Source organism: Salvelinus namaycush, chromosome 26 (assembly GCF_016432855.1).
Source record: "Salvelinus namaycush isolate Seneca chromosome 26, SaNama_1.0, whole genome shotgun sequence".
NCBI classification, from domain to species: domain Eukaryota; kingdom Metazoa; phylum Chordata; class Actinopteri; order Salmoniformes; family Salmonidae; genus Salvelinus; species Salvelinus namaycush.
The window spans coordinates 15,755,302-15,770,581 of record NC_052332.1 but is presented as its reverse complement, the minus strand read 5'-3'; the positions used below and the strand labels follow the sequence as shown (position 1 = coordinate 15,770,581).

The 15,280-nt window shown below is 42.0% G+C and overlaps 1 protein-coding gene across 1 annotated transcript; it reads left to right on the top strand.

Annotated features, from left to right (window-relative positions):
• Nucleotides 1–11,581: 11,581 nt before the first annotated feature.
• Nucleotides 11,582–15,280, top strand: LOC120021775 (small nuclear ribonucleoprotein Sm D3-like). The gene is made up of 4 exons (XM_038965623.1): nucleotides 11,582–11,680; nucleotides 14,429–14,567; nucleotides 14,704–14,896; nucleotides 15,034–15,280. The coding sequence occupies exons 2-4, from the start codon at nucleotides 14,442–14,444 to the stop codon at nucleotides 15,099–15,101; spliced, it is 387 nt and encodes a 128-aa protein (XP_038821551.1). The 5' UTR covers nucleotides 11,582–11,680; nucleotides 14,429–14,441; the 3' UTR covers nucleotides 15,102–15,280.

Sequence of the window (15,280 nt, the reverse complement as noted above, 5' to 3'; positions counted from 1 at the left end):
TGGACAAGTTACTGATACCCCAATGTACATCATCAACTAGGAGGGGGAGAAGTGAGGGACCAGGTCAAAAGCAGGTTCCCTTCACCTGTAAAATAAATTCTACCGAAATATTGGAAATGGTTGCACTGACTAGAAATAGCTTTTCTTTCTTTAGGGGGGAGACTTCTTAGCCTGAAAGGGCAACAACAAACTGTTATTAAATTACGCCTAGCCATTGAGCTTTTTTCTTTCTTCAAATTATTGTATCTGTTGTTCTTGTTTACTTATCACATAGCTGTTATTGGTGGACACATTTTGTACACGTTACCTCTGAGGCTCTTTACTGTAGGCTAATAGTCTTTCAGAATTGAAAATGTATGACGATATAAATGAATGGTCTGATCTACTGAGCACCTGTCATATGCTGACAGATTATGACCGAAACCATATTGACCCTGGACACTGTCCAATACTGTATGACTCAATATTTGGTATTGCTGGCCAACCACTACTGAGTTAATGCAACTACTGTATGTCAGTGTGAGACTTCGGGAATGTCTTCTCTCTCTTTTGCAATGCAGTATTCCTCCAATTGTGTCATATCATGTTTTCAAATGCTGGTCCTGTAATATTCATATGTGTAAACATACTGAATTATAATTGGATGCATTTTACCGCCGTATCATACTGTGCTATGATTGGTTAAGACCACCCAGATGGTTAGGTCATGGTCAGTTGATCATGGTTGGAGATACGTGAACATGCAAGTTATAGCTAGCTAATAAAGAGCTACGTTAAGAAATATCCTGTAGTACTGCATTTTATTATTTTGTACAAAGCGTGCAAAACAAGACATGGTGTCAGAGTAAAAGGTCTTAAAAGATGGATTTTTCTGGAGGTCCTTCACCTTGAATGGACTGGGAGTCTACAAACTTACCCGATGCATGGCGTAAGTACAAACAGCATGTGGAGCTAATGTTCACGGGTACTCTGAAGGAAAGGGGAGAAGAGGAAAAGTGCAGCTACCCGCTCCTCTGGATCGGTGAAATAGGGAGAGATATTTACAACACATGGACACTTACCGAGACTGAATCAAAGGTACTGAAAACATACTACGATCGTTTTGAAGCATATGTTGTGCCGAAGACCAATACGATTTTCGCTAGGTACAAATTCCATGAGAAAGTACAGGGAGCTAGCGAGTCTTGAACAGTTTGTGACTGAGCTGCGTCTGCTTGTGAAAGACTGTGATTATGCAAACAAGGATGAGATGGTCAGGGACCGTATTGTATTTGGAATACACTCACCGCGAATGAGAGAGAAACTTTTGAATGTTGGGTCTGAGGTAACGCTGGACAAAGCTATCGACATAGCCAGATCTCACCATCTAGCACTGGCTCAGATGAAAACCTTTTCGCGCGGTAGCACGAGCGCATCACGTGAACAAGCAGTGCACGCAGTCAGGCAGACATCAAAGCCCACCTCCGGTGCACAGAGAGCGCGTTTTAGAACGGAGAGAGACACAACTCCAAAACAGAGTGACACAGACTCAAAATGCCCCAAAACATGTGGATATTGTGGATACAAAGTGCATGGCGAACAAGGAAATTGCTCAGCTAAAGGCAAACAGTGTACTAAATGTGGAAAATGGAATCACTTTGCAAAAGTGTGCAGAGCTTACCATGGAAAAACAGTACACACAGTGAGTGAAGATGAAATGTCAATCAAAGAGTCAAACGCTGATGAACTGTTTATTGATTCAGTGACACAGAAAAGTCAAATATCAGAGACAGAGCAAGCCTTTGCTGACATTGAGATAGGAACACAAGGCACAGAGCTAAAGTTCAAACTAGACACTGGTGCACAAGTAAACATTATTCCTCTGAATAAGTACAGCAGCTTGACATCTGAGTGCGAGCTACAGCCCACCACGCGCAGACTGACTGGTTATGGTGGTGAACAGCTCTCAGTAAAAGGCACATGCACTTTCAAATGCAAATACAAGGAAAGTGACATGATGTTGAACTTTTATGTTGTTGACACTAGAGCACCTGCAGTGCTAGGTCTTAAAGCATGTTTAGACATGGACCTCATCAAGCTAGTTTTATCAGTGACAGCACCAGTAGAGACAGAACATGTACTGGAGGAGTTTGCTGATGTTTATACAGGAATAGGATTATTCCCAGGAGAATGTACCATTCACCTTGACCCAGACGCATCCCCTGTGGTCTACCCACCGAGAAAGATTCCCCTTGCTCTCCGTGCCCATCTCAAGAAAGAGTTGGAGAGCATGGAGCAATCTGACATAGTCACCAAGGTTACAGAACCGACTGACTGGGTAAATGCGTTAGTGGTGGTGGAGAAACCACGCACAGGCAAGCTCCGAGTATGCCTCGACCCAAGAGACTTGACCAAGGCTATCAAACGCCCCCATTATCCTTTACCGACGCTAGATGGCATCACACACAAGCTAGCGGGAGCACACTACTTCAGTGTCATGGACGCTAGATCAGGCTATTGGGCTATCAAGCTCACAGAAGAGTCATCTAAGCTCACAACATTCAACACACCATTTGGACGCTACAGGTTCCGTCGCCTGCCTTTTGGGATTATCTCAGCCCAAGACGAGTTTCAGCGAAAGATCGATGAAGTGTGCGAAGGCCTCGACGGAGTTGTGGCAATTGTGGACGACATCCTTGTCTATGGTCGAACCAAAGAGGAGCATGACCGAAACCTCCGCGCGATGCTGCAAAGTTACCGCGAGAGAGGAGTCCGGCTCAACCCCGAGAAGAGCACAGTCGGCGCTACAGAGGTCAGCTACTTCGGACATCTTCTTACAGCGACTGGAATCAAGCCAGATCCACAGAAGATTTCAGCCATAAAAGAAATGGAGCCACCAAAGAACCGTGCAGAGCTGGAAACAGTGCTTGGCATGGTCAACTACTTAGCCAAGTTCGCACCCAGCCTCTGCAATGCTAATGCACCCCTGCGTCAACTGCTAAAGCAGTCCAGTGAGTTTCTCTGGGACAAGCAACAAGACATTGCTTTCCAGAATGTGAAAGACTTGATCACGAGAGAACCAGGACCAATCCTTGCCTACTACGACTCCGACAAAGAGCTCAGACTCCAAGTGGACGTGTCGAAGTATGGACTAGGTGCAGTGCTACTGCAAGAAGGAAGGCCCATTGGCTACGCTTCCAAATCTCTCACAGACTGTGAAATCAACTACGCTCAAATTGAAAAGGAGCTCTACGCCATTCTGTTCGGATGTAAACGTTTTCATCAGTACGTATATGGACGACAAGTCATTGTGGAATCCGACCACAAGCCCCTTGAGTCAATCATGAGGAAACCACTAGCCGCAGCCCCGCCAAGGCTACAGACAATGATCCTTCAACTACAAAAATACGACTTCACAATCACTCACCGTCCAGGCAAAGACATCCCTGTCGCAGACACGCTCTCCAGGAAGTTTCTTACCTATAAGGACAGCAGCCTCAGTGAAGGCATGGACATGCAAGTGCACACTGTGTACAGCAACTTACTAGTTAGTGACACAAAACTGAAGGAGATCCAAGCAGAAACAGAAAAGGACTCGCAACTCGCACAGCTGAGGAAGGTCATACAGGATGGATGGCCTGAGGAGAGGAGAAAAGGCCCTCAGAGCGCCTCAGGATTCTGGAACCATCGTGATGAACTATCACAGATCAACAAAATAATTTTCAAAGGAGAGAAAATCATTATTCCTACCCGTCTCAGAGAAGATATTTTGACAAAGATCCATGCTGGACACATGGGCATGGAAAAGTGCAAACAGAGAGCACGGGACATTTTGTTTTGGCCCGGAATGTGCAAAGAAATAGAGGACATTGTTGGTAAATGCACCATATGTCTTGAACGACGCCCCTCAAACACCAAAGAGCCAATGTTACCTCACTGTATCCCAGACCGACCCTGGCAGGTCGTGGCAACCGATCTGTTCACCTGGAACAACGAGGACTACATCGTAACAGTGGACTACATCTGCAGCTGTGATACACAAGCTGAAAGCAGCCTTTGCCAGGCATGGCATTGTAGAAACTTTAATATCTGACAATGGGCCCTGTTACAAATCAAATGAGTTTGAAGCCTTCACAAAAGCATGGGAGTTTACACGTCACCACAAGCCCGCATTACCCTCAAAGTAATGGCCTTGCTGAAAAATCAGTGCAGATTGCTAAATCACTCATGGACAAAGCAAAAGCAGACAAGAGAGACCCCAACCTCAGTCTCCTTGAATACCGCAGCACTCCAGTTGACAACTTCAAATCACCAGCCCAGCTGTTGATGAGCCGCAGACTTCGCTCAATCCTTCCCAGCACCAACCAGCAGCTGCAACCTGAGGTCGTCAGCTACAAGGAAATGCATGAAAAACGTGCACAGAGACAACAACAACAAAAGCGATACTACGACAGGTCAGCTAGACCACTGCCACCACTGATCGACGGAGAGTCAGTTAGAATCCAAGAGCATGGCCTCTGGAAGCCAGCAGTCGTCATCCAGCCAGCTGACACTGAACGTTCATATCACGTCCGCACCGCAGAAGGAGCGGTGTACCGCCGCAATCGTCGTCACCTACTGAACACAAAAGAACAACACACTGATGAGATGAACTGTTCCCCTGAAAGAGAATGTGATGGACTACACACACACACACAGCTCAACATACACCATACTTACCTGCAACACCACAAGAACTGTTGACTGACACAGAAGCATGCTCAGCATCATATCGCACAAGGTCAGGAAGAGAGGTCAAGCCCAGAGCTGTCCTAGACCTGTGAAATGTCAAAGGGTGTAGGCGGATCGCTGCCCTAAAAGAGTTCCAGACTGTAAACTCAACTTGTTATTGAAAGTTCACTTGAAATGCTTTGGTATTGTATTTGTTTGAAATGTTGAGATGTAATTTCTACTGTGAAAGCTGAGTTGCTGAGAATCCCTTGTTCGAAAAGTAACAGTATGTTGGATCATTGTTCAGAGTATATGTTGATTCAGTTGGTGTAGTATACAATATAAAAGGTTACTTACCTTGAGTTCAAACTGCAGAGCATGTTTTCAAAAGAAACGCTGAGAATATGTAAACATTTATTTTGTTTTAAAAGAAGGGGGATGTAATATTCATATGTGTAAACATACTGAATTATAATTGGATGCATTTTACCGCCGTATCATACTGTGCTATGATTGGTTAAGACCACCCAGATGGTTAGGTCATGGTCAGTTGATCATGGTTGGAGATATGTGAACATGCAAGTTATAGCTAGCTAATAAAGAGCTACGTTAAGAAATATCCTGTAGTACTGCATTTTATTATTTTGTACAAAGCGTGCAAAACAAGACAGGTCCCTTGTGTGTTTACTTGTCAGATTATTAAAAGACCTAAATAAGCTATGTTATCACTGTGTGTGTTATTTTTAAGTGAGTCCTGTTGAGGAGAGTGCAATATACAGCAAGTCACATATCGCTAGAAAAGGGTTCCAAAAGGGTTCTTCGCCTGTCCCCATAGAACTCTTTTTGGTATCAGGTAGAACTCTTTTGGGTTCCATGTAGAGCCCTCTGTGGAAAGGGTTCTACATAAACCCAAAAGGGTTCTACTTGGAACCAAAAAAGGGTTCTTCAAAGGGTTATCCTATGGGGACAGCTGGTAGAACTTAGGTTCTAGATAGCACCTTTTTTTCTAAGATTGTAGAAATCTAGTAGTTTCTATAGAAAGCTATGACACTGCATCTGATTGGACAGTAAATCGCAGCATCCTATGATTGCACACTCACTGCTGAAGTGAAAACAAATTACATTACTCCCAAGGGGAAAATGTATTGTTCCATGTAGCCTCCATATATAACCTCTGTAACAATGAGTCTTGCTTATCTTACAGCCAAATATACTCTGTATATCTACTGAACGTATGAGGATGTCAAATCGATAACCTGGTCAAAAGCACCAGTCACCGATACAAATCTATTGAGTAACAAGATAATTGTAATAATTTTACTTCAGAGCCAGAATCCCCTACAAGCATTGCCAACAAGGCAAAACACACAGGATTTTATCTCACTGTTCAAATAAAAGTGGACACATCTTTAACCTCCCCACACACACACACACTCTCACAGACACACACGCTCACCAACTGGTGTGACTGTGTTTAGAATACTTGCTGACGCCAGTCACTGGGCCTAATGCAATGGAAATAAAATAAAGGTGCATGTGATGTCTTTTATTGTGCCATTACACCTTCCGTTTCCTCATTAAAAAGCTCCTCCACTGGGAAAGACCTACATTAAGCAGTGTTTGCGCCCCAGCGCAATCGCGTGATGTGGAGGAAGAGTTCTCTCCATAAGTGCTCCCAGCTTAGTTAAAAAAAATATGCATTGCATTTATTGAGCGTTTATCATAACATTATGCAGTGAATGAAAATGGAAGGTGGACATTAGCAAATGGCTCTTAAAAATGCTTTGTGTTGTGTTACTATGATAAACACGAGATAAAGGAAATATGAAAATGAGCTCTATAACTTACAGGGATTTCGGTAACCATCATAAAATCCCTAATTAATGACTGTGGTATGTTTTTGCCTTCTGAATGACATAATCAATCATAGCGTAAGCTTGGTAAAAGAAAGAAAGGTTTCAGGTGGAGGCCTTGGCGCCATGATGTCCTGCAAGAAAACAATGGCTCATTCAAGTGGGTTACGTTTACAGTGAGTCATATAGTAAATGTAACACACAGACAGCCTGGCAATAGTATACAACATTTGTCTGGTGGGTGCCATCATAGATTATACACACAATTAGCCTACCTGATCATCACTATGGTTATTGGTTTGTAAACATGCCATTACAAGCCCTTACATGTGTCTCTGTAGCATTCTCGCCACACATACGGTCACATACTGCAAATAGGAAAGAGGGGACACGTACCTGATGGGGGTCACCTTGGGGTCATGATAGGGGCTGCACCAAATGATTGATGCAGTATCATAATTGATTATGTTTATGCTGTATTAATAGAAGGGGAAGGGCTATAAGACCCTCCACCACTACATTTATAGGGTCCTGGACCACAGATTAGCATCATATGCATTATAAGGTTTAATACTGTTCCACAGTTCTTTTCTAGTCTCTGCCTCTTATAGAAACAATCTGAGCTGATGTGTGAGCCATTGCGGTCAAAACTGGGTGTCTGTGAGAAAGCGCCTCAAGGCTAAAAGAGATACATAGACACAGACTCCTGCAGGGGAGTAAATAGATAAGAGACAAGTCAGACATACCACTGTAAGCCACACGTGAATGGAAAATGACTACTGAGCCCTTAGAAAACACTGGAGTATTGTTTTCTCCTGTAAGTTTGTATAACTGTATTTGCATGGGATTGGTCTCATGAGTAGAATGTGTTGATGTAGGCAGTTACATCACTAGGGGTTGACTGCAAGTATATTAAAGCAACTTAAAGCAACTTTGACAAAAAATAATATATATATAAAGAAAAAAAGAATAAATAAATAAAGCAACTTTTAACTTTTTTATTTTGCAGAAATTACTCTGAAACATACGTGCTGTGTTTCCGTTGTCAACTTCTGTCTGCAATTGCAATAAAGGTTTGATTGATTTACTTAAAGAAGATATTGTCTGACTGCTGATTTCACCAATAAGCCAATGATTGACAAGGAACAAGGAACCTACCCCGATATACCCCCAGATTCATGTCTCTAGGTTATTGGCACAAACTAAATAAGTGTGCATTTAAGGTAACAGATGGATGGGGAGATGTGTAGATCAGGGTCCCTGGCAGGTTTATTTGAAGCTTGAATTGGGTTTTGGTCTGAAGCTGAGAGCAGGGCCGGTCCCATGCATAGGCGACATACAGTGCCTTCGGAAAGTATTCAGACTTCTTGGCTTTTTCCACATTTTGGTAGGTTACAGCCTTATTCTAAAATGTATTAAATATTTTTTTCCCGTCATCAATCTACACACAATTCCCCAAAATGACAAAGCAAAAACCCTTTGTTATGAGACTCGAAATTGAGCTCAAAGCAAAAACTGTTTTTTATTAAAAATTATAAAACAGAAATATCATATTTACTTAAGTATTCAGACCCTTTACTCAGTACTTTGTTGAAGCACCTTTGGCAGCGATTACAGCCTCGAGTCTTCTTGGGTATGACGCTACAAACTTGGCACATCTGTATTTTGGGAGTTTCTCACATTATTTTCAGCAGATCCTCTCAAGCTCTGTCAGGCTGGATGGGGAGCGTTGCTGCACGGCTATTTTCAGGTCTCTCCAGAGATGTTCGATCGGGTTCAAGTCTGGGCTCTGGCTGGGCCACTCAAGGACATTCAGAGACTTGTCCCGAAGCCACTTCTGTGTTGTCCTGGCTGTGTGCTTCGGGTCGTTGTCCTGTTGGAAGATGAACCTTCGCCCCAGTCTGAGGTCATGGAGCAGGTTTTCATCAAGGATCTCTGTACTTTGCTCCGTTCATCTTTCCCTTTATCTTGACTAGTCTCCCAGTCACTGCCGCTGACAAACACCCCCACAGCATGTTGCTGCCACCACCATGCTTCACCGTAGAGATGGTGCTAGGTTTCCTACAGACGTGACGCTTGGCATTCAGGCCAAAGAGTTCAATCTTGGTTTCATCAGACCAGAGAATCTTGTTTCAATCAATTGAATGTACCACAGGTGGACCAATGAAGTTGTAGAAACATCTCAAGGATGATCAATGGAAACAGGATGCACCTGAGCTCAATTTCGAGTCTCATAGCAAAGGGTCTGAATACTTATGTAAATAAGGTATTTCAGTTTTTGTTTTTAATACATTTGCAAAAATTTCTAAAAACCTGTTTTTGCTTTGTCATTATGGGCTATTGTGTGTAGATTGATGAGGAAATTGTTTTATTTAATCCATTTTAGAAAAAGGCTGTAATGTAACATAATGTGGAAAAAGTCAAGGTGTCTGAATACTTTCCAAAGGTCAGTAAGCTGTCACTTTTTAAACATTTTTATTTAACCGTTATTTAACTAGGCAAGTCAGTTAAGAATTTGTTTTTATTTACAATGACGGCCAACCGGGGAACAGTGCCTTCAGGGGCAGGATGACAGATTTTTACCTTGTCAGCTCGGAGATTCGATCCAGCAACCTTTCGGTTACTGGCCCAACGCTCTAACCACTAGGCTACCTGCCGCCCCCTTAGGGCCCCCGACCCACAAAAATGAATTTGTATTATTATTATTATTAATACACCCTAACAATGAGTATACAGTATCAGTTCTCCATGTCAGACAAGAAGTATTGAGCTGCGGCTTGGAATATTGTTTCTTCATCCTATGTAATGTATTATTTGTGAATTTGATGTTTTTTACAACTGTTCAGAGAAATTAGTCATTGAAGTTCTTAGGGTATGTCGAATCCTACATCCTGATATTATCAGGTTCTGACCACTAGACGGTGCTGTTCCTGCTATTAATTGATTTTTTTTAAAGAATCCACCCTCAATGTTAAAGGGATAGTTCACCCAAATTACAAAATTACATATTGGTTTCCTTACCCTGTAAGCAGTTAATGGACAAGGTATGACAGCAACTCATACTTTGGTTTTGTTTACTTGGCCACTGTTTGAAATGCTAACTTTTTAGCAAGTCAATGGTATCTATATTAGCATTTTGTAGTTAATATCCAAATCATCTATAAGTAACATCATTGAGTTACACAATCAATTTTTAGATACTTTAGGATGATTTAGACATGAAGCGTGAAATTGCTAACATAGGTACTATTGACTTGCATTGGATTTGAAACAGTGGACAACAAAACCAATGCATGGATTGCTGTCATACCTTGTCCATAAACTGGAAACCAATGTCTCTTTAAAAAAATAAATCACCTGGAACAGCACCATCTAGTGGCCAGAACCTGGTAATATCAGGATGTAGGATGGGACATAAATCTAATAACTTCAATGACTAATTTCTCTGAGCAGTGAAAAAAATAAACATCAAAACAATTCACTGATAAAACATTACATACAGTAGGATGAAGAAACAATACTCAGAGCCGCAGCGCCATACTATTTGTCAGACAAAGAGAACTGAAACTAGTTCTGAAAGTAGCACTCGAAAGCCAAAAGTGGTCTACGGAAACTTCTAACTACATCACATATGTGCAGATATGTGCACCACATTATTGCTCTCTAGCTCTGTTCTGTCCACTGAGCCATTGGGCCCGCACGGCGACCTCATTGGATAACGCTGGGCAGGCCTCTTTCTAGCTGTCACTCAAATGCGAAGGGCTGAAGCTCATTGGCTAGAACTCGAATTGCTAGGGGGCTGGCCCATGTGTTGGGAAATGTAGTAAAATTGCACAGCACAGCTTCAAGAAAACAGTTGCTTTCAAACTAGGGATTTCGTGGTTAATTGAGGTAAAATAGTAATTCTGCTCATAGATTATGCATGTGTGAACTACACATGGACACATCCAGCCCAAATACTTTCTTAGTCGCCAAATTAACGGAGCATGTCTTTAAGTATATTTGAGCAGTTACATTTACTTTTGATACTTATGTATATTTAAAAGCAAATTCTTTTTGATTTTTACTCAAGTAGCATTTTACTGGGTGTCTTATAACAATTGGGTACTTTTTCCACCACTAGATTAAACAGTGGTGTACAATCCTGTAGTACACCAATACTGACAAAAGGGAGGAGCATTGAGAGGGTGCATTGCTTAGAATAAATTACAGTTGCCTACATGACTTCATCCAGTGGCAGCCAGGGTCATGGCAATGTTTATCACACCAGCTGTGAAACTGACCAAACATGCAGAGACGCTTTGAAGGAAGCACGAAACAAATGTTGTAGTTGTCATTGTCAATTAGCCTGAGAAACAAGGGAAATTAGCAAAAGTGGAAGTCGAGTTAAGTATCAAAAGTAAAAGTAAAAGTATAAATAATTAAAAATGTCTTATATTAAGCAAACCAGACAGCCTGATTTTCTAGTTTTTTAATTTACTGATAGGAAGGGGCACGCTCCAACACTAAGATATTATTTACAAACAAAGCATGTGCTTAGTGAGTCCGCCAGATCAGAGGCAGCAGGGATGATCAGGGATGTTCTCTTATTAAGTGTGTGAGACCGTTTTCCTGTCCTGCTAAGCATTCAAAATGTAAGATGTACTTTTAGGTGTCAGGGAAAATTCTTTAGGAATGTAGGGAAGTAAAAGTAATCAAAAATATAACAGTTAAGTAAAGTACAGATACCCCCAAAAAACTACTTAAGTAGTACTTCCAAGTATTTTTACTTAAGAACTTTACACCACTGGTTGAATCATAGCAGATCAGAGTGAAAATGAAAAAAATGGATTTCACATTGCACATATATTTAATTTGTTTAAACACGTTAATCTAAATACTTTTATTTATTTTTACAGTAGGGTCATCTGTATTGAAAGAAGTGGGGTAGGTCGAGAAAGACAGCAAGTCCCATGAGGCATCACTTCATGTTTTAACCGGAAGCACTTTTTTCTTCTTCCTTTCTGAAGTTGCATTCTGGGTAGTCGGAAAACGCACAAAGTATTCTCGCTGCTGGTTCATTCATTCGTCGCACGTTGGGTAAGCTTGAAATACAGAATACGGAAATCAAGAAAGAACAACTTCGTTCACGTTGAAAGGTAAACAAAATACAAATGTTGAATGTTTGCTGTAGTTAATGTAGGTAGTTACCTGTTGTGTTAGTTGCTAGATTACTTTTACTATCAGCGAGGCCGACACACCCACCCTTGCCAGCATGCTGGACCCACATATTAGTATTTTTATTTATTTAACTAGGCAAGTCAGTTAAAAAGAACACTTTCTTATTTGACAATTTTGACCTACCCCGGCTAAACACTCCACTAACCCGGACGAGGCTGGGCTAATTGTGCGCTGCCCTATGGGGCTGTGATACAGCCCGGGATCGAACCAGGGACTGTAGTGATTCTTCTAGCACTGATACGCAGTGCCTTAGACAACTGCGCCACTCGGGAGCCTATAGTTAACTACGTTTGGCTGTTTTTAAAGTCCTATTTTTATTTACCTGGCTCAGAAATTAACTATTAACATTGGTATTGAAACTCCCTTCTATTTTCAGTAGAATTGAAAAGGTGTGTTACTTTGTTTACAATGTAGGCCAAAACATAAGGCCATACTCAGATTCAGTGTTGTAAATGCCAGCAGCATACCATCCTGCATACCACTGCTGGCTTGCTTCTGAAGCTAAGCAGGGTTGGTCCTGGTCAGTCCCTGGATGGGAGACCAGATGCTGCTGGAAGTGGTGTTGGAGGGCCAGTAGGAGGCACTCTTTCCTCTGGTCTAAACAAAGATCCCAATGCCCCAGGGCAGTGATTGGGGACACTGCTCTGTGTAGGGTGCCGTCTTTCGGATGGGACGTTAAACGGGTGTCCTGACTCTCTGAGGTCATTAAAGATCCCATGGCACTTGTCGTAAGAGTAGGGGTGTTAACCCCGGTGTCCTGGCTAAATTCCCAATCTGGCCCTCAACCATCACGGTCACCTAATAATCCCCAGTTTACAATTGGCTCATTCATCCCCCTCCTTTCCCCTGTAACTATTCCCCAGGTCGTTGCTGCAAATGAGAACGTGTTCTCAGTCAACTTACCTGGTCAAATAACGGATAAATAAATAAATAAAAAACATGTGCAGGTGTGATTGCAGGGTACAGTGAAAATTGTAGGCTTTGAGCTCCAACATGTAGGACTAAATAACTAGGCCTACAGGGAATTGAATACCATTTCCACAGTAATTGTAGGCCAGGTGCCAATACAATTGCAAAGAACCGCCACAGGTAGCAGGAAACCAGGAAGGAACCACTCAAGAGGGAGTACATCCTCTGGTTGGCCAATTACAAGTTCAGTGCATCTCATTTTAACAATAGTCCAAGGCTGAATCGGGCAAGGCCTGCCATTGCCAACAGTGGAGACCGATCTTGAACTGGGTCAGCAAGGTGAGTGCATGAACTGGCTCAGCACAACCAGGGGTAAGGCAGAGCAGATCAAGCACTTTATATACAGTTGAAGTCGGAAGTTTACACACTTAGGTTGGAGTCATTAAAACTAGTTTTTCAACCAATCCACTCCACAAATTTATTGTTAACAAACTATAGTTTTGTCAAGTCGGTTAGGACATCTACTTTGTGCATGACACAAGTAATTTTTCCAACAAATGTTTACAGACATATTATTTCACTTATAATTCACTGTATCACAATTCCAGTGGGTCAGAAGTTTACTTACACTAAGTTGACTGTGCCTTTAAACAGCTTGGAAAATTCCAGAAAATTGTATCATGGCTTTAGAAGCTTCTCAGAAAAAAACCAATAGTACGCAAGTATAAACACCATGGGCTCACGCAGCCGTCATACCGCTCAGGAAGGAGACGTGTTCTGTCTCCTAGAGATGAACGTACTTTGGTGTGAGAAGTGCAAATCAATCCCAGAATAACAGCAAAGGACCTTGTGAAGATGCTGGAGGAAACAGATACAAAAGTATGTATATCCACAGTAAAACGAGTCCTATATCGACATATCCTGCTCAGCATGGAACAAGCCCACTGCTCCAAAACCACCATTAAAATAAGACAGACTACGGTTTGCAACTGCACATGGGGACAAAGATGGTACTTTTTGGAGAAATGTCCTCTGGTCTGATGAAACAAAAATAGAACTGTTTGGCCATGATGACCATCGTTATGTTTGGAGGAAAAAGGGGGAGGCTTGCATGCCGAAGAACACCATCCCAACCGTGAAGCACGGGGTGGCAGCATCATGTTGTGGGGGTGCTTTGCTGTAGGAGGGTCTGGTGCACTTCACAAAATCGAACATTTGTGGGTAGAACTGAAAAAGCGTGTGTGAGCAAGGAGGCCTACAAACCTGACTCGGTTACACCAGTTCTGTCAGGAGGAATGGGCCAAAATTCACCCAACTTATTGTGGGAAGCTTGTGGAAGGCTACCCAAAACGTTTGACCCAAGTTAAACAATTTAAAGGCAATGCTACCGAATACTAATTGAGTGTATGTAAACTTCTGACCCACTGGGAATGTGATGAAAGAATAAAGTTGAAATAAATCATTCTTTTTACTATTATTCTGACATTTCACATTCTTAAAATAAAGTGGTGATCCTAACTGACCTAAGACAGGGAATTTTTACTATGATTTAAGTGTCAGGAATTGTGAAACTGAGTTTAAATGTATTTGGCTAAGGTGTATGTAAACTTCTGACTTCAACTGTATTTTATATGTATGGTAGGCTAATCCTTTCCATTTTACTCAAACCAAATGCTGTTTCTTTTATACCTTTGTATTGTGATGGGTGCCAATTGATTTCTGCAGACTGAGTCTATACCTTGTCTCTGTTTCTACAGGACCCTTGCAAATATGTCCATTGGTGTGCCCATCAAAGTTCTGCATGAAGCAGAGGGCCACATTGTGACCTGTGAGACCAACACTGGTGAAGTGTACAGGGGCAAGCTCATTGAGGCTGAGGACAACATGAACTGCCAGGTAGGTCTTCTGATTGCCTTTAGCGTTCAGACAAATGATCTTGTTTTAGGGGATATTTGTGAGCTCATGTGTATAGGAGGGTTGTGTTTGTCCCTTTTTTTGAGTTGTGTTTTAAGTGTATATAGCTTCCTTTCAGATGTCCAATATCACTGTGACGCATCGGGATGGCCGTGTAGCCCAATTGGAGCAGGTCTATATCCGGGGCAGCAAGATTCGCTTCCTGATCCTACCGGACATGTTAAAAAACGCCCCTATGTTAAAGAGCATGAAAAACAAGAACCAGGGCTCTGGAGCAGGACGGGGTAAGGCAGCCATTCTCAAAGCTCAGGGTGAGTGCTGCTGCTTCTACATGCACCTATGGCGAATGAGGCAATTGCTCATTTGTGCTCAACTAAGGATAAAAAAAGAAAATGCAATTAACTGCTAACTTCTGTGCATCTTTAACTAATTGTCTTTTTTTCTGCAGTGGCTGCAAGAGGACGGGGTCGTGGTGGAGGGATGGGAAGAGGACCCATTTTCCCGAAAAGGCGGTAGTATCTGCGTTGGTTAATTTAAAATGATTGCGTTGTACAGTTTATTTTTTTCTTTAGAGATTTTGGTACTCTACTTGATCTAATTATTTTGCTAGCCTTTTAAAAAGAAAATCAAGACCTGCTTTTTGACATGGTACTTTTATTTATTTTTTTTGAAATAAATTGTTCTGTCAATTTGTA

Excerpts from the sequence above, each read along its gene's own strand:
- LOC120021775 (XM_038965623.1), top strand. The coding sequence starts at position 14,442 with ATGTCCATTGGTGTGCCCATCAAAGTTCTGCATGAAGCAGAGGGCCAC. Across the intron at positions 14,568-14,703 it reads AGGACAACATGAACTGCCAG|ATGTCCAATATCACTGTGAC; the intron begins GTAGGTCTTCTG and ends GCTTCCTTTCAG. Across the intron at positions 14,897-15,033 it reads AGCCATTCTCAAAGCTCAGG|TGGCTGCAAGAGGACGGGGT; the intron begins GTGAGTGCTGCT and ends TTTTTTCTGCAG.